The sequence below is a fragment of the Bos mutus genome, chromosome 18, assembly GCF_027580195.1.
Source record: "Bos mutus isolate GX-2022 chromosome 18, NWIPB_WYAK_1.1, whole genome shotgun sequence".
Taxonomy (NCBI): Eukaryota; Metazoa; Chordata; class Mammalia; order Artiodactyla; family Bovidae; genus Bos; species Bos mutus.
In genome coordinates, this window is record NC_091634.1 from 432580 (window position 1) to 457534 (window position 24955).

At 42.1% G+C, this 24955-nt stretch overlaps 1 protein-coding gene across 2 annotated transcripts; it reads right to left on the bottom strand.

Annotated features, from left to right (window-relative positions):
- Positions 1 to 6609: 6609 nt before the first annotated feature.
- LOC102265916 (zinc finger protein 256) lies at positions 6610 to 23728 on the bottom strand. 2 transcript variants are annotated; one of them, XM_070386891.1, is made up of 3 exons: positions 21776 to 23728; positions 20333 to 20459; positions 6610 to 11439 (listed from the first exon to the last, which is right to left on the bottom strand). In XM_070386891.1, exons 1-3 carry the CDS (start codon positions 21806 to 21808, stop codon positions 9116 to 9118), a joined length of 2484 nt encoding a protein of 827 aa, XP_070242992.1. In that variant the 5' UTR covers positions 21809 to 23728; the 3' UTR covers positions 6610 to 9115. The 2 variants fall into 2 exon arrangements, with proteins under 2 accessions (XP_070242992.1, XP_070242993.1); XM_070386892.1 differs by lacking the exons at positions 20333 to 20459; positions 21776 to 23728 and adding exons at positions 17972 to 18049; positions 18674 to 19665.
- Positions 23729 to 24955: the final 1227 nt, after the last annotated feature.

A 24955-nucleotide genomic window follows, 5' to 3' on the forward strand; every position in this document is an offset into this window, starting at 1 on the left:
TCAGTCGTACTTGACTCTGCTGCCCCATGGACTGTAGCCCGCCAGGCTGCTCTGTCCATGGGATTTTTCTAGGCGAGAATACTGGTATGGGTAGCCATTTCCTACTTCAGGGAATCTTCCTGACCCAGAGATCAAACCCGTGTCTCCCCCATTGGCAGGCAGATTCTTTACCACTGACCCACCAGGGAAGCCCCACCAATCAATTACTTCAATCCAATTAGGCTGCAGCGGACAGTGGCACAAAAGAGAAAAGTACAGTGGGGGAAAAAAGATATTGGATGGAAAAAACCCTGATAACAATTGAACCCACTACGTCCTAGTAAAAGTAATGGGTCTGCACCTGCCTGGCAGACCAGGGGATAAGAGTGTGCGGTTGCAACGGAGGGACCACAGGTTCGACCCATGGTGGGGGAACTAAGGTTTCATAAAACGAAAAAATCAAAGAAAGAAATGGAAAATTTTACTCAGGCCAAATAGGATTATAACCCAGGAACATGCTCTCAGAAAACTCTAAGAACTGTTACGCTTGTTAAAGATCAAAGCATTATGTAGGTTTTTGCGACAAAAGGCTACTTTAAATGCCATACATAATTGGCTAAATCCAGTTCTGTAAGTACAGAGTGGTAGGTTATCATGATCACTTACACCATCAAGGGAGCATGTTATCTTTTCTAAAACAATAATTTATTTACATTTTTGCCAATGCTGTGTCTTCCCTGCTACTTGGGCTTTTCTCTAGTTGCGGCCGGCAGGTGCTACTCTCCAGTTCTGGTGTGCAGGCTTCTCATTGCGGTAGCCTCTCCTGACGTGGAACATGGGCTCTAGGGCACAGGGACTTCAGTAGTTGTGCGGCACGTTTATTCAGTAGTGTGGCTCCTGGGCTCTAGAGCACAGGCTCAACAGTTGTGCTTATGGGCTTAGTTGCTCTGAGGCATGTGGGATCTTCCTGGATCACAGATGGAATCCTTGTCTCCTGCATTAGCAGGAGGATTCTTTACCAGTGAGCCACCAAGGAAGCCCAGACACGTTATCTTTTAAGGCGTTGTCTTGTTGGTGCTAGGAAAATGTTGCTCTTTATGGGTTAAGCAGGTATTTCTGCCAATGGGGAGTTTTGGGGGGTGCATAATGCAGATATATGATATACAGTAGAGGGGAAGGGAAGGCCAAAGAACAGAAAAAATTTTTCATATAAAATTTTCATATAATTTAATATGAAGTTTATTTCTTGACTTGCCTTAGAATACAAATTTTTAGTGCATCAGTCATTAACTTTGAAAAACACAGACACTCAGACTTTAGGGCATGTGTTGATGTTGCAGTCAAAAGCTTCAGCCCATGGGATTTCCTAGGCAGTCCAGTGGTTAAGACTCCACACTTCCAATTCAGGGGGTGCAGAATCAATCCCTAGTCAGGAAACTAAGATCCCACGATCCCACATGCCGCTTGGTGCAACCAAAAGAAAAAAAAAAAAAACAACTCAGCCCTGCCTATGGAGCACTGTGAACAGAGATCAATGGCCCGGGCTGTAATTATATACATTTATTGGAAGCAATGGAGAACATGTTAAAGCTATCGAAGAAATGCAATTATATTAGAAAACATGGAAAATTATCCCAAAGGACCTAGTTACACCATCATATATATGACAAATGGGGCTTCCCAGGTGGCACTAGTGGTAAAGAATCCGCCTGCCAGTGCAAGAGATGTTAAGAGATGCGGGTTTGATCCCTGAGTGAGGAAGATCCCCTGGAGAAGGAAATGGCAACCCACTCCAGTATTCTTTCCTGGGAAATCCCATCGACAGAAGAGCCTGGCCAGCTATTGTCCACAGGGTCACAAAGAGTCGGTCATGACTGAAGTGACTTAGCACAAACACACACATATGACAAATACAACACAAGGATGTAAGACAAATTTTTGAAATAAAAGAGAACTAAGATGCATAAGTAAATATAAAATAGGAGTATGTTGCTTATGATTTAAAGATAATGATTATGAAAAATAAATTTTATAAAAAGCAGAAACATTGAATTTTAAGTTATTGGTATTTGTTAGTGTGAAATGTTAATGCACTTGTCATAATAAAAGACAATTTGTACTTTATAGACATATTCAAAAGATTTATAAGAGTGGTGATGTGTCTGGCATTTTCAATGCTATAATATTAGGAATATATATATTTTGAGAAAATGAAGAAGTACATCTTCATACTCAAAGTTGACCCATATATAACTAAGAATCCTTTTCAAATCATTTAAAATATTATAATTAACAAGAAATTATGGGCATGCATATATGCAATAAAATTAAAAATCAATATTAATTTTTAAGATGCTTTCTTCTATTTTATAATTTAAATGCAGTGTTACTGAAACAAACAAAAATTTGAAAAACATGACACTAAGAAATGTGATGGGAAAATTGAAAAAAAGTCAAAAACTTTGAAATTAAACAGAAATTATGAAAACCACTTCTAAATGATAATAGATATAAACCAAGTTTCTATATAAGAAGGCTATTATGAATAAAAATACTGAGAGGTCACTTACTTTATGTATTGGAAACAAAATACTATTGTTGCAGACCTTATTAGTTAAAGTTTACTTAAAGAAATGTTTATTACAATAAACTAAATATATCCAATAACTTATTCTGGAAGAGAAAACCATAGTGAGTTAATAGTACATAGCAGAGTGCCTGGGAATACATCTTACTGACTTGTACATGCTGAATAATTTATTGATGCATACATGTATTAAACTTGATTATCAATTTAGAGATAAAATATATAATGCAATAAAATATAAAAGTGGATTGAAAACTGAGATGGAAAACATTTTCTTGAATTGGAAAATAATTTAATCAAATCTATACATGAAAAATCATACCTGAATGATTGAGTAGAAATTTTCTCAGTGATTATTTTGATTTATGTAGCATTTTATAAAGTTGAACAAAATTAGGAAATTGGCAGTACAATAAATATGCCAAGAAATTAGAGTAAGAGAAGTATAAAAAGGAAAGAAATCTCACTCTCCATAAATGGATTGAAAGATCCCTATCAGTGTGTGATCAGGGTATGATTTGTTAGAATAAGCCATCTCATGACTGCTAGAAACCTACTGATTCACCATTGAATCATCAGAGATCTTTCCAGAGAGAAGAGAGCAAAATATTAACAATAATGAAGATATTATATATATATATATATATAGACATGATATCATACTTAGATAACCTTTAGCTTTGAGATTCTTTATATCCCTGATTATCTTGTTATCTGTATCTTACAATCTTATTCACGTTGCATGACCTGCTCTCACTAAAAAAATCTGACAAGAAATTTTAACACTGGCACTCATCAGAGGCATCTTAGTAAAACTCTCCTACAGATTCCATTTTCAAATGATGCTCCCAAAAGGTAAACAATGCATATCCAACAATTGATACAAAGCCTTTAGAATGGACATTGTGAGGTTCAATGTGTTTGGTCAGCAATAAGAGCAAATACAATCCAGAGAGTTTGTTGAGGAAATTACTAGCTAGCCTTAAGGTAAGTGCAATAGATAAGGTGGCACCATGCCTCTTGGTTCCTCAGAATGCATCCCTTCTCTGTCACTTTGAATTTTCTGAGACATACTCTAATTCTTTTAAGAATATGACATGGATCTGTGGATATTGGCTACTCACCAAATTTATACTTCTCAGGATAGCTGAAATGTCAGCATCTGTGTAGCGGTAAAAACTGGGCACCCAACAAGAGATAAAAGTTAATTCCATGATCTCACCTACTTGCTTGGAAGTGTTTATCATTTTACCTATAAAAGGAATCGTTGTCACTGCAAGAGTACATGAGAGTATCTCAGGAAAATAGCTGTAGAGTGAGCAAATTACAGTTATTAATGCTGATTAATTGGGTCATCCATTGGGCACTGTTGAAACCACTAGAAGAGAAAAAGGATTTGTGAATCCTGAAAAAAGTTTAAGTTTAATGGGTGCTAAATGAAGGACACTGAGTCCTAAATTTGAGAGAATTGAGTCCATGATTATGCTAGAAACATGGCTACCATGAAGTTCTTATTTCCACAAAGTGTGAATCCTTTCATTTATGACATCTCTGAGGAAAACTAACTTGAAGAAAAATAGACCAGAAAGGGGTAGAAGAGTAGAAGGAAAGCCACATCATGTTTTGTTCTATTGGTAATCACTTATTAAACATCTCATCTGCCTAAGAGGCTCATCTAGATAATGAGTTATATACATCAGCAACCAAAGACATGTGTTTTCATGCAGCCTTGCTTTGCTAAGGACAGGATGTTTGAATTCAAGAACACAGTTTTATCAGTGCCTGCAACAAACCCAACACCTTGTCTGTGCTTAGGGAAACTTGGCTGTGACCACTGTTGTAATTCTCTTTTAAATGACCTACCTTTTATTTTTCTTATGTAGACTGTATCTTAAAAAGAATATTTGTATCTGTTTGCTATTTGGGGAAACCAGTTTGATTTGCAACAAGTGGAAGTTTAACATGAAAAGTGAAATCGAAATAATGAAGTCCCAGGGACCTCATGGGGTACGCTCAAGGCTGCTCCCTGTGTTAAAGAGGGACATTAGTTTCAAGTCTGTGTTTGGATGCCCCCTCCAAAAAAAATGGGGGATATTAGTAACAGTGGGTAAATGGAGATCTAGCACTATACTGTAGCAAAACTTTCTTCAGACAGAAGCAAGGGAAAGAGCAGGGAAAAAGGATCAGCAGCTTTCTCAGCATCCAGCCATGCCACTTGTTGTATCTGTGCACACTCTAAAAAATGGTCTCAGGCCGCACAAGACTGTGGTCCAGGCCTTAGAAATAAGCAACAATGGTGTAGCACTGCAGAGCCCATTTCAACTGGGATTGTATGGTTTGGGAAGATGCCCTTGGTCAACTGATAGCAAATGGCTTCCAAGAAGTACTGTCTGAATCACCCTATTCTCTGACACACCTATCATCCACGGCCCTGTGAACTTGGAACACGAGCAGGCTAGGCCAGTCAGCTCCTCTTCTGTGGAATCTGGAACAAGGACCTCAGACGTGGCCAGAGCTTGCTGGGCACTCCAGTGAGGATTCGTGTTAAGGAGTCTGTTTTTTTTTTAAATCTTGGTGTGGACACATAGAGGTTGAAATTTCAGAGAGGATGAGGGTTCAGAACATGTGCAGAGTGCAGGGAAGAAGGCTGGTGTGTGCCAATGGTCTTCTCAACCAGTCAGTCTTCTCAACCTGCTCCAACAGGCAGTAGGTCCATGAATGGAGCAGAGGCAAGCTGCTACCCAGTGAGACCAAGAGCACAGATTTCCATTATCATTTACTGGTACCAGGTCCTCCGGACTGTCTCTGCTCTTCCAAGCTGAAGGTTACAAACACCTGAGAAAGTTAAACCTCCTACCTGGTTGTTAGATGATGTCAGAGGCTGTCAGTCAGCCGCTGAGGGTGGAGACCCAGCTCAGAATCACTGATTCTCGAAGGTTGAGCTCTCTGCTGTGCTCAAATGGAAGATGTGGCCTTGGGGTATAAGCAGTTGCAGCTGAGAGAAAAGCCTCCAGTGGGGGAAGCTACTGGCGGTGACAGACAAGGGTATTACAGTGAGAGCTACAAGGGCAGATGGTACATGGGTACCTTGCTGTGTTGATGATTCCAACAAAGCTAAAGGCAGCTGGGGCTCCTTGGAAATCTCTGTGTGTCTGCCTCAGGCTGAGGGCTTCATGTACCGAGGTAAATAGATAAAACATCTCAAGTTTTGGAGCTAGACTGAGGGGTATGAATCCATCTTGACTCAGGTACTTCTCCACTGTGTGACTTTGGGGAACCCACTTCATTGTTTCGACCCTGGATTTTGCCAGTAGTAAAACAATAGTTCCTACTTTCTCAGTTGTGACAATTAAAGAGAATATGTTTATAAAGCAAACCCTGGAATCTTGGCACTCAGTGTGACACTCACTTAAGTACTCAGTGTTTTGTTACTTCTATTGATTCTCACAGGGACCAAGGTAAGCACCTTCTTCACCTCCAGGTCAGTCAGCAAATAGGCTCAGGAAGCTCTAGTGAGTTGCCTAGAGATTCCCAGGAGGGGAACCCATACTGAGATACCAGCCCTCTGCAGCCTCTGCCTCCTTCAGGTGAGTGTGTCAGTGGCTTATGAGAAGCCCCATTTCTTTCTCAAATGCACTCGGCGCCAGTGGGGCTCAGGGACTTTAGGGGAAATGAGGGGTACCTGGCCAGGCTAGTGGGGAGGTCCAGTGAGATTGTGGGTACAGTCACGGGGCAGCAGATGGGTGCTCCAGCTCAACCTCCCACGGTTCATGGGTAGAGCCACATCTTACACCTGTCTTACGAGGGGAAACTGAGGCCCAGAGGTGGGGAATCATTTGCCTGTGAGTCATAATGATGTTTTGTGATCAGGATTCAAACCCAGGCTGCCTGAGCCAGGGCGTGGGGAGTCTGATTACTGCCCTATTTCCAGCCCAGCTGGGCTCTGAGATTCTTCATTCTGATGCCATCTTGTTCCCCTTCCTCTAGAGTTCTGCTCCAACCCAAACCCCATGATGATAAATCAGGAAACTGGTCAAACACTATTAAGCAAGGGTTTGCGGTTTTATTAAATGCTTGGACTTTAGAAAGTGATGGAGAGTACATTAGTAACACAGATTAAAAGTGAATGATATATGTGTCCGTTACAGTGCACATAGCATAAAAAAAGTGAAAAAATTAGAACACATTATTCCATTATTAAAATACTCCATAAATTAAAAAGTCACAAAATGAGTGAAATTCCAGTATGACTTGGCTGTTTCACTGTTCTTTTGTGAAAGGAAGAAAAGAGCCAAAACTCATAGACTAGGCGGCAAATATGAACATTCCACTAAAGATATAGAGATAGCAAATACATATCTGAAAAATGATCATGAATCCTTAGCGAAATGCAAACAAAACAACAGTGAGATAGTATGACGAACTTATCAGAAGGGTTAAAATTAAGAATAACTGATCAGAAGAAAAATTAAAATTAAAAAAATTAAGATAAACATATTCCTAATGAAATCACTAATATCCTGGAAGTTTATCCTCTACCCCATTTACGGAGAAAGATATATATATGTACAATATATTAAAGTGACAGCTTCCTTAAGAGGAAAAAAAAAAGACTGACCAAATGAAGTATTCACTAGGATAAAAGAGGAAATGGACCTTTCAAACACTGCTGCTAAGAATGAAAAACACAAAACTTCCCAGGCAGTCCAGTGGTTAGGACTCCAGGTGCTCACCGCTCAGGGAGCAGGTTCAATCCCTGGGAAATTGCGGTCCCACAGCCACACAGTGTGACCGAAACTGGAAGAGCAGGTATGACTGGTTCAGACCAGAATCTGGTGAGTTAGCACCCGCCTATCTTATGATTCACACTCTGCACTCTGAGTTACTGAAGTAAAGACAACTAAAACATATACCCACAGAAAGAATTATACACAAATGTTTTACCAGCTTTCTTTTCCAATAGTCAAAAATTAGAAAAACTTCAAATGTTCATAAACAAAAGAATGGATAATAGTGGTATATTGAAAAACAAGAATATTTCTTAGAAAAAAAGTATGAGCTGCTCATACATTATTGATGACTCTTCAAGTATTTAGGCAACTTAAATAAAAGCAGGAGAAAGAGTAACTTCCCATCATATGAATTCTAGAAAATGCAAAAGTTATCTATTATAATGGAACATAAATCAATGGTTACATGGAGGGTTGTGAAGGGCAAGGAAAGAGAGTATAAAAGGTCGTGAGATAAATATACAGTAACATAGTCATTACCATGACTATGATGATGGTTTTACTTCCATACATATGTCAGAACTCATCAAATAGCTTTTGAAATGGCTCACAATTAAAATCAACAACAACAAAAAACAAACCTCTATGTCCAACTTTCTGGAAAGTAGGTTTGGCAATTCTATATTCATTCCACTTTCTCAGGCCCTTTGTGGATCAGTTTTACCTCAAAGACAGCAAATAGATTGTGCAATGAATGACTTTCCACCTGAGTCAATAGGAATGTGGCCTGGGTCACAAATACATTTGTGGATGAGATTCTCCTTTTTTCTATATTTATTCTTTTTTGCCTGCCTCACTCTTGGTACGACCTGGGGAAGAAATTCCCCTCAGCCCTAATGACATCCCCTGTGAACAAGGGAAAATATTTATGCTGCTCCCAGAAGCAGTTATGTTGTCACAGCTGACCCCTCCTCAGTGGGATCTAAGTCTCCTGAAACTCATCATAGCATCCAGGCCTGAAATGAGGACAAGAAAGCCCTGCAGCCTTTCACAGGAGGCTATGGGCAGAAATGCAAATTTGGCAAAAAATAGTAAGCCAATTTCTGCCTCTGTATTGTCTACTCTGAAGCACAGAAAATTTGATACACCCATGAGGCTGCACACATCTTCATGCTTGTACAGCCCAATTCTGTTTATAAAGCAGATGACATGGTAAATGGAATGTCCAAGATTAAGGAGGACTTAAACAGTAAAGTATTTGTTATTGTAGAAACCAAAGCAATGGTCAGGCAGATCTGCCAGCAGTGGCTGGCAATTCTTAATTGGTGACTCGGAAGCTAGAAAAATTCATCACTAGTATCTTCAGAACAACATGTCCCTGAAAATGGAGGTCCTTCTCTGCAAGCTGCCAGATGAACTCTTGATGTTCTCTGGGCCAATATTGCATCACGGCCATGCAAAAGCTGCTCAGAAAGGGAATGAAGACATCCCAAGGGTTTATTTAGGCTAATCCTAATTTCCTCCAACAAATGAGAGAACAGAGTACGCTTCCCTGAGCGTGCTGGGGTAGTGACTGATGCACACTGTGGAGACCTGCCAGGTTAGAGGTGAAATGGATATGGCGACAGACACTGGAAGTGATGTAAATCTATCAAGAGCAGATTAGTGTGCAACACAGTTACATGTACTTCCCACATAAGTGAAATTATGATGAAGATTCTCTTTACTCTTGGTGTTTGGATTTATGAGGCAATTAGTGTCTCACAGTTTGGTCCAGTGTCATTACACTGAACAATGAAACTATATATTTCTTATACATCTAAGGCCTTTTTCCAATGTGAATTCTCTGATGCTGAGAGAGATTAGATTTTCGGCTAAAAGACTTCCCACATTTGAGGCAGTCATACGGCTTTTCTCCTGTGTGAACTCTCTGATGATAATGAAGGGTGGAACGAGAGGTGAAAGATTTCCCACATTCACTGCATTCATAAGGCCTTTCTCCTGTGTGAACTCGCCGGTGAATAATGAGGTGAATTCTTTGGGTAAAGGATTTCCCACAGTCACTACATTCATGAGGCCTTTCTCCTGTGTGAACTCTCCGATGTCGAACGAGTATCGAGCTATTGGTAAAAGATTTCCCACAGTCACTGCACTTATAAGGCCGTTCTCCAGTGTGAACTCTCTGATGATAGCCAAGGGCAGAAACAGAAGTAAAAGACTTCTCACATTCACTGCACTCATAAGGCCTTTCTCCAGTGTGAACTCTCCGGTGTTTAGAGAGGTATGAATTCTGGCTAAAGGATCTCCCACAATCCGTACATTCATAAGGCTTTTCTCCAGTGTGAACCCTCTGGTGTTGATTCAACTGGGAACTATCCCTAAAAGATTTCCCACATTCACTGCAGTCAAAAGGCCTTTCTCCTGTGTGAACTCTCTGATGACAACGGAGGGCAGAGTTAGAGGTAAAAGACTTCTCACATTCGCTGCACTCATAAGGCCTTTCTCCAATGTGAATTTTCTGATGATAACGAAGGGCAGAGCCAGAGGTAAAACATTTTCCACATTCGCTGCACTCATAAGGCCTCTCTCCTGTGTGAACTCTCTGGTGTATGTTGAGATGATTTCTTTGGGTAAAGGATTTCCCACACTCATTGCATTCATAAGGCCTTTCTCCTGTGTGAACTCGACGGTGTCGGATGAGTATTGGTCCATTGGTAAAGGATTTCCCACAGTCAGTGCACTCATAAGGTTTTTCTCCTGTGTGAACTCTCTGATGATAACAGAGGGCAGAACCAGAGGTAAAAGATTTTCCACATTCATTACATTCAAAAGGCCTTTCTCCAGTGTGAACTCTCTGGTGTTGAGACAGGTAAGATTTATGGCTAAAGGATTTCCCACATTCACTGCACTCATAAGGCCTTTCTCCTGTGTGAATTCTTCGGTGTATAATGAGGTGATTTATTTGGGTAAAAGACTTCCCACAATCAGTACACTCATATGGCCTTTCTCCTGTGTGAATTCTCTGATGATAACGCAGGCCAGAGCTAGAGGTAAAAGACTTCCCACATTCCCCACATTTATGAGTCTTTTCTCCAGTGTGAACTCTCTGATGATAATGGAGGGCAGAGTTAGAAGTAAAAGATTTCCCACACTCATTGCACTCATAAGGCCTTTCTCCTGTATGAACCCTCCAGTGTTCAATTACATCTGATTTTCGTTTAAAGGACTTCCTACACTCAGTGCATTCATAACTGATTTCTCCAGTGTGAACTGTCCGTTGTTGAATAAAGATGGAGCTATGGCCAGAAGACTGTGCACAATGATAGCACACATGGCAATTTTCTCCAGTGTTACTCCTCTGAGGATAAATGAGGACAAATTCTTGGCTAAAGGATTTCCCACATTTGCTGCACTTGTACTGCCTTGCCCCAGTATGAATTCTTCGATGTTGAATGAGGGCTGAGCTTCCTCTGAAAGATTTTCCACAGTCACCACACTCATAAAGCCTGTCACCAGTGTGGGCTTTCTGGTGCACAATAAATGAGGATTTATACTTGAATTTTTTCCCACATTTACTGCACACAAAACGTTGTCTTTCAGGGCAGGCACTGTGGTCCTGAACAAGTGTGTGTTTGGGACTGAAGGCTTTCTTGCATTCTCCCCTGGGACAATGACTTTTTTTGCTTTGTAAATTTTCCATGCAGTGGGTGACTGTATTTGGCTTCTCCCCAGTGTGACTGGCCTGTTGCTTCAGATGTTCTGAGGTGCTTCTGAAGTCATCCTCAACTTGCTTGCTGGTTAGAGGCTCTCCTGACACATGGAAATTGGAGCTCTTCACAAATGAAGATCTGTCCATGCTGATTATGGGTGGTTTTTCTTGCTTGTGCGGCTCCTGGTGCTGCCGAAGGTCTGTACTGAAAGAAAATCCTTTTGCACATGCCCTACACTTCAGTAATTTCTTGCTGTGTTGTGTTCCCTGCTGCTCAGCCAAATGGAAAATGCCTCTCAAGACTGGACCACACACTTCACAGGGGTGAGTCTTCTGAGAAGAGGAAGGTTCCTTGGAAGTCCTGGCCTGTGACACTGCCACAGAAACACTCTGTTCAAAGGAAGTCTCAACTTTCTCCTCTCCGCTCCAGAAGCCTGAATGGAAAGAAATGCTGATGAGGTACACATTCACTTTATTGGAAGGCACAACTCTTTGCACAAACGTGCAAATGAAACAAAAAAAGACCTTGCATGTAACAATGAAGACCCCATGAGCCACAATTAAGACCCCGTATGGGGCATCCTTGGTGGCTCACTAGTAAAGAGTCCACCTGCCAATACAGGAGACACAGGTTTGATCCCTGGTCTGGGAATATCCCACATGCTGCAGAGGAACTAAGCCCATGTGTGCCACAGCTACTAAGCCTGTGCTCTAGAGTCCAGGAGCTGCAACTGGTGAACCCATGAGCCACAACCGCTGAAGTCCATGCACCTAGAGCTCATACTCTACAATGAGAAGCCTTTGCACTGCAATGAGAACAGCCCCCACTCACCACAACTAGAGAAAAAGACCACGCAGCAAGAAAGATCCACCACATCAAAAATAAATAGAAAAATACCTATTTTTCAAAAGCAGGGATTAAATAAAACAAGCAGGGTTATCATACTATGTCAGATGAGATACTCTTTAAGTAAATAATTGTCACAAGAGACAGAGGAGGTCATTACGTAACAAAAAAGCAATCAATTCATCAAGAGGATAAAAATTACAAATACATATGTGATATTGGAGCACCTAAATATATAAAGCCAATATTAACAAATCTGAAGGTAGAAATAGATAGCTGCAATAATATTAAGGGTTCAATATCCCACTCTGGGTAAGAAAACATTGGACTTGAACTGCACCTAAGACCAAACAGACCTAATAGACATGTACAAAAGATGCTATCCAATTATAGCAGAATACACATTCTTCTCGAGTGCATGTATCATTCTCTAGGAGACATGACATGTTGGGTCAAAAATCAAATACTAAAAAATTCACAAAGATAAAAATCGTATCAAGTATCTTTTAAAACTACAATGGTATGAAACTAGAAATCATTAATAAGAAGAAACCTGGAAAATTAACAAATATTGGAATTTAAGTGACACGGTCCTGAATGACCTATGGGTTAAAAAGAAGTTAAAAAAAAAAAAAAATATAGACAACTGAAAATGAAAACATAACACACCAAAATTTGTGGGATGCAGCAAAAGCAATTGTAAGAGGATTATGTAGAGCAATACATGCCTACATTAAGAATAAAAGAACGATCTCAAATAAACAACGTATGCTTATACCTCAAGACATGAGAAAAAGAACTATGATTAAAATTATCAGAAATAAGCAAATAACAAAGATCAGAGCAAAAAAATGAAATGGAGACTAGGAATATGATAGGAAACATCAATGAAACTAACAGGGTTTTTTTTTGTTTTTTTGTTTTGGGCCACACCATGCGGCTTGAAGAATCTTAGTTCCCTGACCAAGGATCAAACCTGGGTCTCCTGGAATGAAAGTACAGAGTCCTAACCACTGGACACCAGGGAATTCCCACGAGTCAGTTTCTTAGAAGACATAAGGCCTTTAGTTAGATTGACAGGCCTTTAGTTAGATTATGAAGAGCAAAGACTCAAAGTCAGAAATAGAAGAGGAGATATCACAACTGATACTGCAGGAATACAATCAATCAGAAGAAATTACAATGAACATTTTTTCACCAACAAATTAGATAACCTAAAGAAATGAATAACATTCCTATAAACATAAAACCAACCAAAAATAAATCATGAAGAAATAGAAAATCTGAACAGATCTGTAACTGATAAGGAGACGTAATCACTAATAAAAAAAATCTCCCAACAAAGCAAAGTTCAGGACTAGACAGAATCACTGAGAAATCCACTTAATATTTAAAGACTTAATATTAATCCTGCAAAAGTCTTCCAAAAACTTGAAGCAGGAACACTTCCAAGTTCATTTTATGAGAACAGCATTACTCTGATATCAAAGCTACTTAAGCATAACACAAGAGAAGAAAATTATAGGACAATATCCCTGATAAACATAGATACAAAACTCTTCAACAAAATACTTGCAAATCAAATCCAACAGCACATTAAAAAGATCATACATCACAATCAAGGAGGATTTATCCTGGGGATGCTAAGATGGTTAAACATCATGTGCAACATAAAAAAATGTGACAAACACATTATCAGAATGGAAGATAAAAACCATAATCATATCTATACATGCTGAAAAAGCATTTGATAAAGTTAAATATCTTTTCAAGATAAAAGCTCTCAACAAGTTAGATATAGAAGGAATGTACCTCAACACATCTGATATGCCTGCAGCTAACATCACATTCAGGGCTTCTCAGGTGGCCCAGTGGTAAAGAATCTGCCTGCCAAGCAGGAAACAGTTTTGATGCCTGAATCAGGAAGAGTCCCTGAAGAAGGAAATGGCAACCTACCCCAGTATTCTTGCCTGGGAAATCTCAAGGACAGAGGAGCCTGGTGGGCTACAGTCCATGGGGTCACAAAAGAGTGAGACACAAATCAATGACTAAACAACAACAACAACATTATATTCAACACTCAAAAGCTAAAAAGGTTTTCCTCTAACATCAGGAACAAGACGAGGATGCCCATCACTTCTGTTTTTATTCAACACAGTACAGGAAGCCCTAGCCAGAGTAAGTAGGGAAGAAAAAGAAAGAAAAGGCATTCAAATCAGAATTGATGTCATTGTTCAGTTGTTAAGTCCCATCCAACTCTGGGCCACCTCTGGGACTTCAACACACCAGGCTTCCCCATCCTTCACTATCTCCCCGAATTTGCTCAAACTCATGTCCAAAAAGTTGGTGATGACATCCAACCAGCTCATCTTCTGTTGCACCGTTCTCCTCTTGCCCTCAATCCTCCCCAGCATCAGGGTCTTTGCCAATGGGTTGGTTCTTTGCACCAGGTAGCCTAAGTACCAGAGCTTCAGCTTCAGCATCAGTCTTTCCAATGAACATTCAGGGTTGATTTCTTTTAGGACTAACTAGTTTGATTTCCTTGCAATCCAACTGACTCTCAAGAGTCTTCTCCAGCACCACAATTTGAAAGCATCAATTCTTCGGTGCTCAGCCTTCTTTAGGGTCCAACTCTCACATCTATACATGACTACTGGAAAAACCATAGCTTAGACTGTGCGGACCTTTGTCGGCAAAGTGATGTTTCTACTTTCTAATATGCTGTCTAGGTTTGTCATAAAGCTGTTCTTCCAGGAAGCAAGGGTCTTTAAATTTCATGGCCGCAGTCACCATTTGCAGTGATTTTGGAGCCCAAGAAAACAAAGTCTGTCACTGTTTCCATTGTTTTCCCATCTATTTGCCATGAAGTGATAGGACCAGATGCCATGATCTTAGCTTTCTATTCGAGTTTTAAGCCAGCTTTTTCATTGTCCTCTTTCAACTTCATCAAGAGGTTCCTCTTCACTTTCTGCCCTTAGGGTAGTATTATCCGCATATCTGATGTTGCTGATATTTCTGCTGGCAATCCTGATTCCAGCCAGTGATTCATCCAGTCTGGAATTTTGCATGAGATACTCTGCATATATGTCAAATAAAGAGAGTGACAGTATACAGCCTCATCATACTCCTTTCCCAATTTTGAACCAGTCTATTGTTGCATGTCTGGTTCTAATTGTTGCTTTTTGACCTGAATACAGGTTTCTCAGGAGAAAGGTAAGGTGGTCTGGTACTCCCATCTCTTTAAGAATTTCCTAGACTTTGTTGTGATTCACATAGTCAAAGGCTTTAGCATAGTCAATGAATCAGAAGTAGATGTTTTTCTGGAATTCCCTTACTTTCTCTACGATCCAATGAATGTTGGCAAGTTGACCTCTGGTTCCTCTGGCTTTTGTAAATCCAACTTGTACATCTGTAAGTTCTCAGTTCACATACTGTTGAAGCCTAGCTTGAAGGATTTTGACCATTACCTTGCTAGCGTGTGAAATAAGCACAGTTGTACAGTAGTTTGAACATTCTCTGGCATTGTCCTTCTTTAGGACAGGAATAAAAACTGACTTTTGCCAGTCCTGGGGCCATTGCTGAGCTTTCCAAATTTGCTGGCATATTGAGTCCAGCACTTTAACAGCAAGAATAGAAGAAGCAAAACTGTTTGTAGGTAGCACAGTCTCATATGTAGAAACCCCACAATTCTACTCTACTAAATGAATTCAGTAAAGTTGCAGGACCAAAAAAAAAAAACCCAATATACAAATTGGTTACAGTTACATTTATATACACGAATGTAAAAACTGTCTGAAAAGAAAATTAAGAAAACAACCTTATTTTAAATAGAATCAAAAACAAAATATTCAGGAATAAATTTAACCTAGGAGTTGAGAAATTTATATTCTGAAAATTATATGACAATGATGAAAGAAAGTGGAGAAGACATAAATACATGAAAAGATATCCAGTGTTCTAGGATTTCAAGAATTAATATTGTTAATTTTACCAAGAGCAATTTACAGATAGAAAACAATCCATATCAAAATTCCAAAGACATTTCCGCAGAAACAAACAATCCTAAAATTCATAGGGAACCACAAAAAATTCCAAATAGCAAAAGCAATCTTGACAAAGAAGGACAAAGCGAGAGGCATCATACTTCCTGATTTCAGAGTAGTACAAAGCTACAGTAATCGACATATTATGTTACTGGCATAAAAGAAGACACATAGATCAATGGAACAGAATAGTGAGCCCAAACTCTAATGGCAGAAAGTGAAGAAGAACTAAAGAGCCTCTTGATGAGAGTCAAAGCGGAAAGTGAAAAGTTAGGTTAAAACTCAACATTCAAAAAACTAAGATCATGGCATTTGGTCCCATCACTTCATGGCAAATCAAAGGGGGAAAATGTGGAAGTGGTGACAGATTTTATTTTCTTGGACTCCAAAATCACTGCAGATTGTGACTGCAGCCATGAAATTAAAAGACACTTATTCCCTGAATGGAAAGTTATAACAAACCTAGAAGCATATTAATTAAAAAGCAGAGACATCACTTTGCCAACAAAGGTCTGTATCGTCAAAGCTACATTTTTTGCAGCAGTCATGTATGGATATGAGAACTGGACCATAAAGAAGGCTGCGTGCCAAAGAATTGATGCTTTGGAACTGTGATGCTGCAGAAGACTCTTGAGAGTCAGATGGACTGCAAGGAGAGGAAAACGGTCACTCCTAAAGGAAATCAACCCTGAATATTCATTGGGAGGACCAATGTCGAAGCTCCAATACTCTGGTTATCTGATTCAAAGAGCTGGCTCATTGGAAAAGACGCTGATGTTGGAAAAGGCTGAAGGCAGGAGGAGGAGGAGGCAACAGAGGAGGAGATAGTTGGGTGGTATCACCAACTCAATGGACATGAGTTTGAGCAAACTCCCGGAGACAGTGGAGCCTGGTGTGCTACAGTCCACTGGGTCGCAGAGTCAGACACAACTTAGTGACTGAACAACAATACAAGATCAAGCCAGGCATAACGTTCCCTAAGCCAAAGCCTAAGGGAGTCAATTCCTAACCCTCTCCAATTCTGTGATGACTGAGAGAAGTGAGAAGCTGAAAAAAAAAAAACGTTTGATGCTAGCTCAGGTTAGTTCATGAGGTTCAAGGAAAGAAACTGTCTGCATAACACAGAAGCACAAGGTGAAGCAGCAAATGCTGATGTAGAAGCTGTACCAAAGTTATCCAAAAGATCTAGCTAAGCTAATGAATAAACACTGCGACACTAAACAACAGATTTTGAATGTAGATGAAACAGTCTTATGCTGGAAGAAGATGTCATCTAGGATTTTCACAGTGAGAGAGAAGTCAATGCCTGGCTTCAAAGGATAAGCTAAACTCTCTCGTTAGGGGCTAATGCAGCTGGTGACTAGATGTTGAAGCCAATGCTCTTTGATCTGAAAATCTTGGGCCCTAAAGCATTATGCTAGATTTACTCTTCATATACTCTATAAACGGGACAACAAAGCCCGGACGACAGCGCATAGATTTATAATATGGTTTACTGAATAATTTAAGACTACTGTTGAGACCTACTGCTCTGAAAAAAAGATTGTTTTCAAAATATTACTGTTCACTGAAAATGTACCCAGTCGCCCAAGAGCTCTGATGGAGATGTACATTAATGTTGTTTCCATGCCTAGTATGACAACATCCATTCTGTAGCCCATGGATCAAGTAGACTAGACTGCCAACCGTAAGAAATACATTTCATAAGGCTATAGACACCATAGATAAGAATTCCTCTAATTGTTGTTGTTGTTTAGTCTCTAAGTCACATCTGACTCTTTTTTGACCCCCGTGGACTGTAGCCTACCAGGCTCCTCTTTCCATGGGATTTCCCAGGCAAGAATACTAGAGTGAGTTGCCATTTCCTTTTCCAGGGGATCTTCCCAATCCAGGGATCAAACCCATGTCTCCTACGTTGGCACTTGGAATCTTTACCACTGAGCACTTGGGAAGGCCTGATTCCTCTCATATATCCAGGTCAAGTAAATTGAAAACCTTCTGGAAAGGATTCATCATTCTAGATGCCATTAAGAATATTTATGAACCATGGGAAAAGATCAACATATCAACACTAACAGGATCTGGAGAAAAGTTGATTGAAGACCACTCTCATGGGTGACTTTGAGGGGTTCAAGACTTCAGTGAAGGAAGTAACTGTAGATGTGGTGGAAAATACAAGAGAACTAGAATTAGAATGGAGCTAGAAGAGAACTGAATTGCTGCACTCTCAGAACAAAACTTTAACAGATGAGAAAAGAAAATGACTTCTTGAGATGGAGTATACTGGTGAAAGTGCTGTGAACAATGTTGGAATGATAATAAAGGATTTAGAATATTACATAAACTTAGTTGATAAAGCAGCAATAGGGTTTGACAAGATTGATTCCAACCTTGAAACAATTTCTACTGTGTGCAAAATGCTATCAAACAGCATTCCATACTACAGAGAAATCATTCATGAAAGGAAGAGTCCATTCATGCGAGAAATTTCATCGTCTTATGTGAAAACATTGCCATAGCCACCCCAGCCTTCAGCAACCTGATTAATCAGCACCTCGATCAGTCAAAATTAAGGGAAGACCCTCCATGAGCAAAAAGATACAGCTCAGATGACAGTTAACATTTTTCTAGCAATGAAGACTTCTCTTTAACTAAAGTATATTTGTTGTCATTTTATATATAATGCTATTGCACACTTAGGCTACTGCACAGCGTGAACGTAACACTTACATTCACTGGGAAACAAAACTTTGTCACTTGCTTTAGGGTCATACTCACTTTTTATTGTGGTGGTCTGGAACCAAACCTGCAATATCTGTGAGGTTTGCCTTGCCTGTATCTGTACACGAATAAATGGATAGTCTGGTAGTTATACACACTGGAGTTATCACTCAGCCAAAAAAGGAAAGCATGCATTGCTGAACCTGGAGGGCTTAACACAAAGTAAAATAAGCCAGAGAAAAACAAATACTGTATGACTGAATGAATGAAAGTCGCTCAGTCATGTCTGATTCTTTGTGACCCCATGGACCACAGCCCACCAGACTCCTCTGTCCATGGAATTCTCCAGGCAAGAATATTGGAGTGGGTAGCCACTTCTTTCTCCAGGGGATCTTTCCAACCCAGGGATCGAACCCAGGGCTCCTGCACTGCAGACAGATTCTTTACCATCTGAGCCACGAGGGAAGCCCAAATACTGTATGCTATCACTTATATATGGAATCTTGAAAAAGAGAGTTGAAAGCACAGAAACAAAGAATGGGGGCTCAGGTCTACAGAAAATGGTGGTTGGTTATAAGGTGAATAAGCTCTGGGGATCTAATATAGCACAGAGACTATAGTTAATGATGCTCAATTGTACACCTCAAATGTGCTAAGAGAGTAGATCTAAGTGTTCTCACACATATGAAAAAGGTAAATAGATCAGGAAACAGATATGTTAATTAACTTTATTATAGCCCTCATTTCATAATACGTGTGTATATATATAAAATCATAACACTGTATACTTTTTTTTTTTTTTTGGCTGTCTTCATTCATGACACCATCTGTCATGAATGAGATAGATGAAACCATAAGCATTCTCTGAGAACCCACAATTCAGTTCACATCTTCACATCTATTCCAGTCATCCTCCCCCAGAGTTCACCACCTCAAGGTTTATGGGATCTTAGTTCCCCAAACAGGAATTGAACCCAGGCCACAGCAACGAAAGAACTAATCCTAATAACAGGACCATCAGGGAACTCCCTGTACACTTTAAATGTATACAGTACTGTTAATTATAACGCAATAAGAGAAAAGCAAAAAAGAGATCTAAACACTACAGACAGAACCATAAAGGATATCCTTGAAAAACAGCCCATGATCCAGGTTATGACCATGACAATGCCTTCAACTCTTGGCATACAGAGACATGAGGAAATGTGAGATAATAAAAGGGAACAAAACCAGGAACACAGAAGTGCCATGGATCTGGATACACCACCTGGTCAGGTAAAAGGGAAGGAAGATGCAATCCATTAGCCTCACTGCAAGATTGCTGACTTCAAATATATCCATATGAGGGTTGAGTACAGAAATCCCTATGCTTATTCAATTATTAGTATTGAAATAGTTTCAATACTATATATATTTCATATATATATATAGATATTTCAATAATATATCAGTATCTCATTTAATTCTTACAATGACCCTGTAAAGAAAACAGTAATATTATTTCCTTCTTTTTGGAAATAATAATTGGGGCTACAAGGCGAGACAAGGGCAGTGCAAACAACCCAGCCCTACCTATCAAAACAACTAACCAGAAAGCCGAGGAAACAAACAGTGCCCAAGGTGCATGTGTTTGAACAGAGCACGCCTTGAGGAAAGGAGGGTGAGGCAAGATCCAGAGCCTAGCCCAGGTCAGTCTGGGGAGGGTGACAGTCTTACCCAGTGAGGATATAAGTGCATAGTTCTCCACCATCACATCATGGTACAGGCGTCTCTGAGCCGCATCAAGGAGCTTCCATTCCTTCCAACTAAAGGACAGGGCAACGTCCTCAAAGGTCACACCACCCTGTCATGAATGAGATAGCTGAAACCATAAACATTCTCTCTCTGAAAACCCACAATCCATCTCACACATCTATTCCAGTCATCTTCCCCCATAGTTCGTCCACTCAGGGTCTGGTGCCAGTGATGCCTGATGTCTCTTCACTGTCCCGTTAATCACTGTTGAGCCCTCAGCCACAAAAGGCAGTGCCCAGGAGGGATAAACTCCACCTAAACTCTGGGCCTGGCTTACAGGGCCCCATCCCTCCCACCAGGTAATTCCCCTGAGGACTCCCACTTTGTGCCTCTAAGACACAGCCAAACATGGTCTCATTGTTACCCTTAAGTCCCCAGCACCAGGGCCTGTGGGCCCTCAATTTGCACTTCCTCTTGATGTGCACATCAGCTGACCAAAACTCCTTCACATCTTCAGACCCCACAGTTGCACTCTCGCAGCTCTCCCACCACCCTGCCCCACATCACAGGCATCTCTGTGGACTCACCTATGTACCTGGAATATGACATCCAGAGCATGCTTAACAAAATCAAACATGATCTAGTATTATCCCAGAACTCTGAGGGCTCCCACACCCAGAGAAGTCCTGAATGCTGTTTTGAAGCACTGCCTACTTTCCCTCTGAACTTTGTTTCAGTATTAGCCACCCAGAACCAGAGAGGGGCTGGGACATCCTCTCCCGCTTTAGGTAGGTTCCATATGTGCCTTTTCAACCTTCAGGACCTGGGGGGAAAGGAAGGCAACCATGGCTGGGCTCAATGCGTATCACCTCGCCTGTATCCCCACCTGGCACTGGAACCTAGTGACGTCAACCTAACTAACCTCTGCGCTCAGTGCTCAGTGCTGCCTCTTAGCAGACCCTGAGACCTCAGACGAAGACTCAACTTCCTGTGTCTTTCTCTGTCACCCCATTCCAGTACGTTCCTTCTCGGAGTAGGTTTTTGAAAACTTTTAAAGCCCTGACAGTGTTCCTTGTCCATTCAAAACTCTCCATGGTTCCCAAGTCCCTCAGAATAAAGGAACAACCTCTCTCTGCCAGGCCAGGCCTGATTTCACCTCACACTCTTGTTTACTGCACATATAAGACGGACCCAGGTTTCCCCATCCTCCTGCCTCAGTCCGACCTCCAAGCCTCTGCGCCTGGGGGTCCCTCCGCCTGTCACCGTCTCCCACGAGCCATCACACTGTCAGACACAGGGCCCCACCCACGACCGCCCCACCGTCCTAGATCCCGCGGCTGCGGGCGCTTGAGCTGGAGCCTCGCGCTCGGAGCTTTAGTGTCTGGTGGGGTGAGGGCGGTGCAGGCCCGGAGATCGAGCGTTTACCTGAGGCGGGTCCCTCAGCGCCGCCGCCGCCATCGGACTCTGGCCGGAGCGGGTCCGGAAGCGGCCTGAGAACTCGGGCACAGCAGGGCCTCTCCTGGGCCTAGAGCGGGTCACCCCGGGCGGCGTCGCCGAGTCTCAGATCTGGCTCTGTGCAGCGGGTACAGGCTCTCCTCTCGGACCCTCTTGGTGCGGCGACCTAGATCCCGACACAACGGTCTGCAGCCGGAAAGGACCCAACGGGCGCGAAAAAAATCACTGCCCCAACGACGACGCCGGAAGTCCCTCCCCAAAGCGAGACGCTGGCGCAGGAATCCCTCGCTCTGATTGGTCTTCGCCTCTTAATGGAAGCTTCTCGGCGTGCCCTCTTCTGGGTTTCTCGCTCTAGAGGCGCAGTGAACGGAGTTATTGTTCATCTGAAGCATTGGTTTTGCAACCCCCTGAGGGACCGTGGCATCCACTCCCAGGTGGCACAGTGGTAAACAGTCGGCCAACCAGTGCAGGCTTCGATCCCTGGGTCGGGAAGATCCCCTGGAGACGGAAAGGGCAACCCACTCCAGTTATTCTTGCCTGGGAAATCCCATGTACAGAGGGGCCTGGCGCGGACTACAGTCCAAGGAGTCGCGAAGAGTCGGAGGCGACTGAGCACACACGTAAGCTAAAACGACTAGGGAGGAACGCTGAACTGCTGCTGCTGCTAAGTCGCTTCAGTCGTGTCCGACTCTGTGCGACCCCATAGACGGCAGCCCACCAGGCTCCCCCGTCCCTGGGATTCTCCAGTCAAGAACACTGGAGTGGGTTGCCATTTCCTTCTCCAATGCATGAAAGTGAAAAGTGAAAGGGAAGTCGCTCAGTCGTGTGCGACTCTGCGCGACCCCACGGACTGCAGCCCACCAGGCTCCTCCATCCATGGGATTTTCCAGGCAAAAGTACTGGAGTTGGGTGCCATTGCCTTCTTCGAAGGAGGAACACTGGACAGTGGTTCTTATACCTCAAAGGAGGGAAAGGCTTTGCTTGTTGGCGAAAAGATACTATTTCAGACTCCATGAAACAGCCAGCTCATATGTGTGTGCTCATTCGCTTCAGTCGTGTCCGGCTCTGCGACCCCGTGGACTGTAACCCGCCAGACTCCTCTGTCCATGGCATTCTCCAGGCAAGAATACTGGACTGGGTAGCCATGCCCTGCTCCAGGGGATCTTCCTGATCCAGGGATCGAACTCTTGTCTCAGGGTTCAAACCACCTGCATTGGCAGGTGAATTCTTTACCACTAGCGCCACCACCTGGGAAGCACCAATATACAAGATGATTTATCCTAGATAATCCAATCACTTAGTGAGTCCCTAGTTGGCTCCAGAGGCCAAAAATGAGATTTTTGACTCAGAGGCTGAATCCTGCCTTTTCACTTAAGAGGCAGAATCCCAACTTGTGCATGCTCTTACCAGGGTGCACCAAAGTTATGGACACGGGTTTCTCTAACAGGACAAGGGAAGGACAGGGAAGCCTGGCATGCCGCAGCCCATAGAGTTGCAAAGAGTTGGACACAACTGGGCGACTGAACCACCACTGGATGCATGAGTGACGGATGGTGGGGTACTACTGGCTAAGTTGGAGAGCCTGTGGATCCCCATGAACTGCGCTGCCTCCCTCAGAAGCCTCCAGGGGCAGATCTGCCAGGAACTCTGGGCAGGGCCTAGCCTTTGGTGATTTTAGAGGGAGAAGCAAGGATTCAGCGCAGAGGGTCCTTTGTGCCTCTCCACAATGGGCAGACACATGCTAGGCGTCTCCTGCGGCCCCTGTACCATCCCAGCCTCCCCAACTGACATTTTGGATCTGGCACTCTCTACTGTGCTCCTCCATCACCACTGTACCCGTATTCCTCCTCCTGAGATACAACCTTAGATCACAGGTGTCCCCACAGACTTGATACATGTCCCTCCTAAGGTATAGAGCAAAGAGTGCATGCCCCAGGCCCCTGCCCTGTACACTCCCACCCCAGTTCTTGAGACCCTGCCCCAACCAGGAGTGAGTAGTGGCCCTGAAGTCCAAGTGTCTGGAAAAGCAGCCAAACGTGGTGAGATCCACAGAAGGTAAAAGCAGTTGCAAATAGTCAACAGTTACAGAAAGGGAGAGATAAAGAGTTTTGGAGAGTTTGGTGTAAGAAGCCCTTGCAAAGTAACCAGTGAGTCAGACGGGGCAACTCAGAATAGCATGACCACTCAGATACCCTGACGCTAAAAAGGTCAGGCCAGTGAGGGTTTCCAGGGATGCTCCAGTGTGTTCAGGGACACGCCTACCCTCTGGTCAGTAAGTTATGTCTTTGAGGCCTCTGAGCGTCCAGTCAGGTCATGGTGCCCTGAGCTGTTGCCTGCCTGCCTTGTAAAGTCTCCTCCTGCACATGTGCAGTTTTCCACCAAAAGCCTGGTGGAACTTGGGTAGAATTTTTCAGCTCCACAGGACTTCCCTGGCAGTCCAGTGGCTTCACACTTCCAGGACAGTTAGGCCCTACTCTATAGCACAAGGAACTCTGCTCAATGTCATATGGCAGCCTGGATGGGAGGGGAGTTTGGGGGAGCATGGATACATGTATACTGTATGGCTGAGTCCCTTCACTGTTCACATGAAACTATCACAACATTCTTAATCAGCTATACTCTACTACAAAATAGAAAGTTCAAAAAAATAAAAGACTCTATGCTTCCATGCAGGGGGTGCGGGTTCCATCCCTGGTTAGGAAACTAAGATCCCACAGGCCACATGGCACAGCCAAATACAAACACATATACACACAAAGAAAGTTTCAGCTCCTTCTCTGACCACATTCCAAATTAGTGGTGATTGGGAAACACTATAAAGTAAGACTACATTTGTTGTATTATTGAATACCTGGGTTTAAGTAATGGAGGTCATGTTTATAAGGCAGACTGACCTTAAATATGTGTGGGATGTGGTCATGACATTGTGCATAACTCAGAAAATTTGAAGAAAAATGAGGAAATATCCTACCTGTATTAAAAACAATGATTCCATATGGCAAATGTTACTCATTTAAGAAAGAGTAAAATTCCACATGTCTTTGCTGTTTCAGTGTCTTATTTGTAAATGAATTGGGAAACTGTCATAATGCATATTTAAAAATAGCAAATAAGAAGTGAAACAGCACAGAAACAGATATACAGGTGGCA

Coding starts and splice junctions, on each gene's coding strand:
- LOC102265916 (XM_070386891.1), bottom strand. CDS start 21,808: ATGGCGGCGGCGGCGCTGAGGGACCCGCCTCAG. Junction 20,460..21,775: donor CGCTGAGGGACCCGCCTCAG/GTAAACGCTCGA, acceptor CATTCATGACAG/GGTGGTGTGACCTTTGAGGA. Junction 11,440..20,332: donor TGCACTTATATCCTCACTGG/GTAAGACTGTCA, acceptor CTTTCCATTCAG/GCTTCTGGAGCGGAGAGGAG.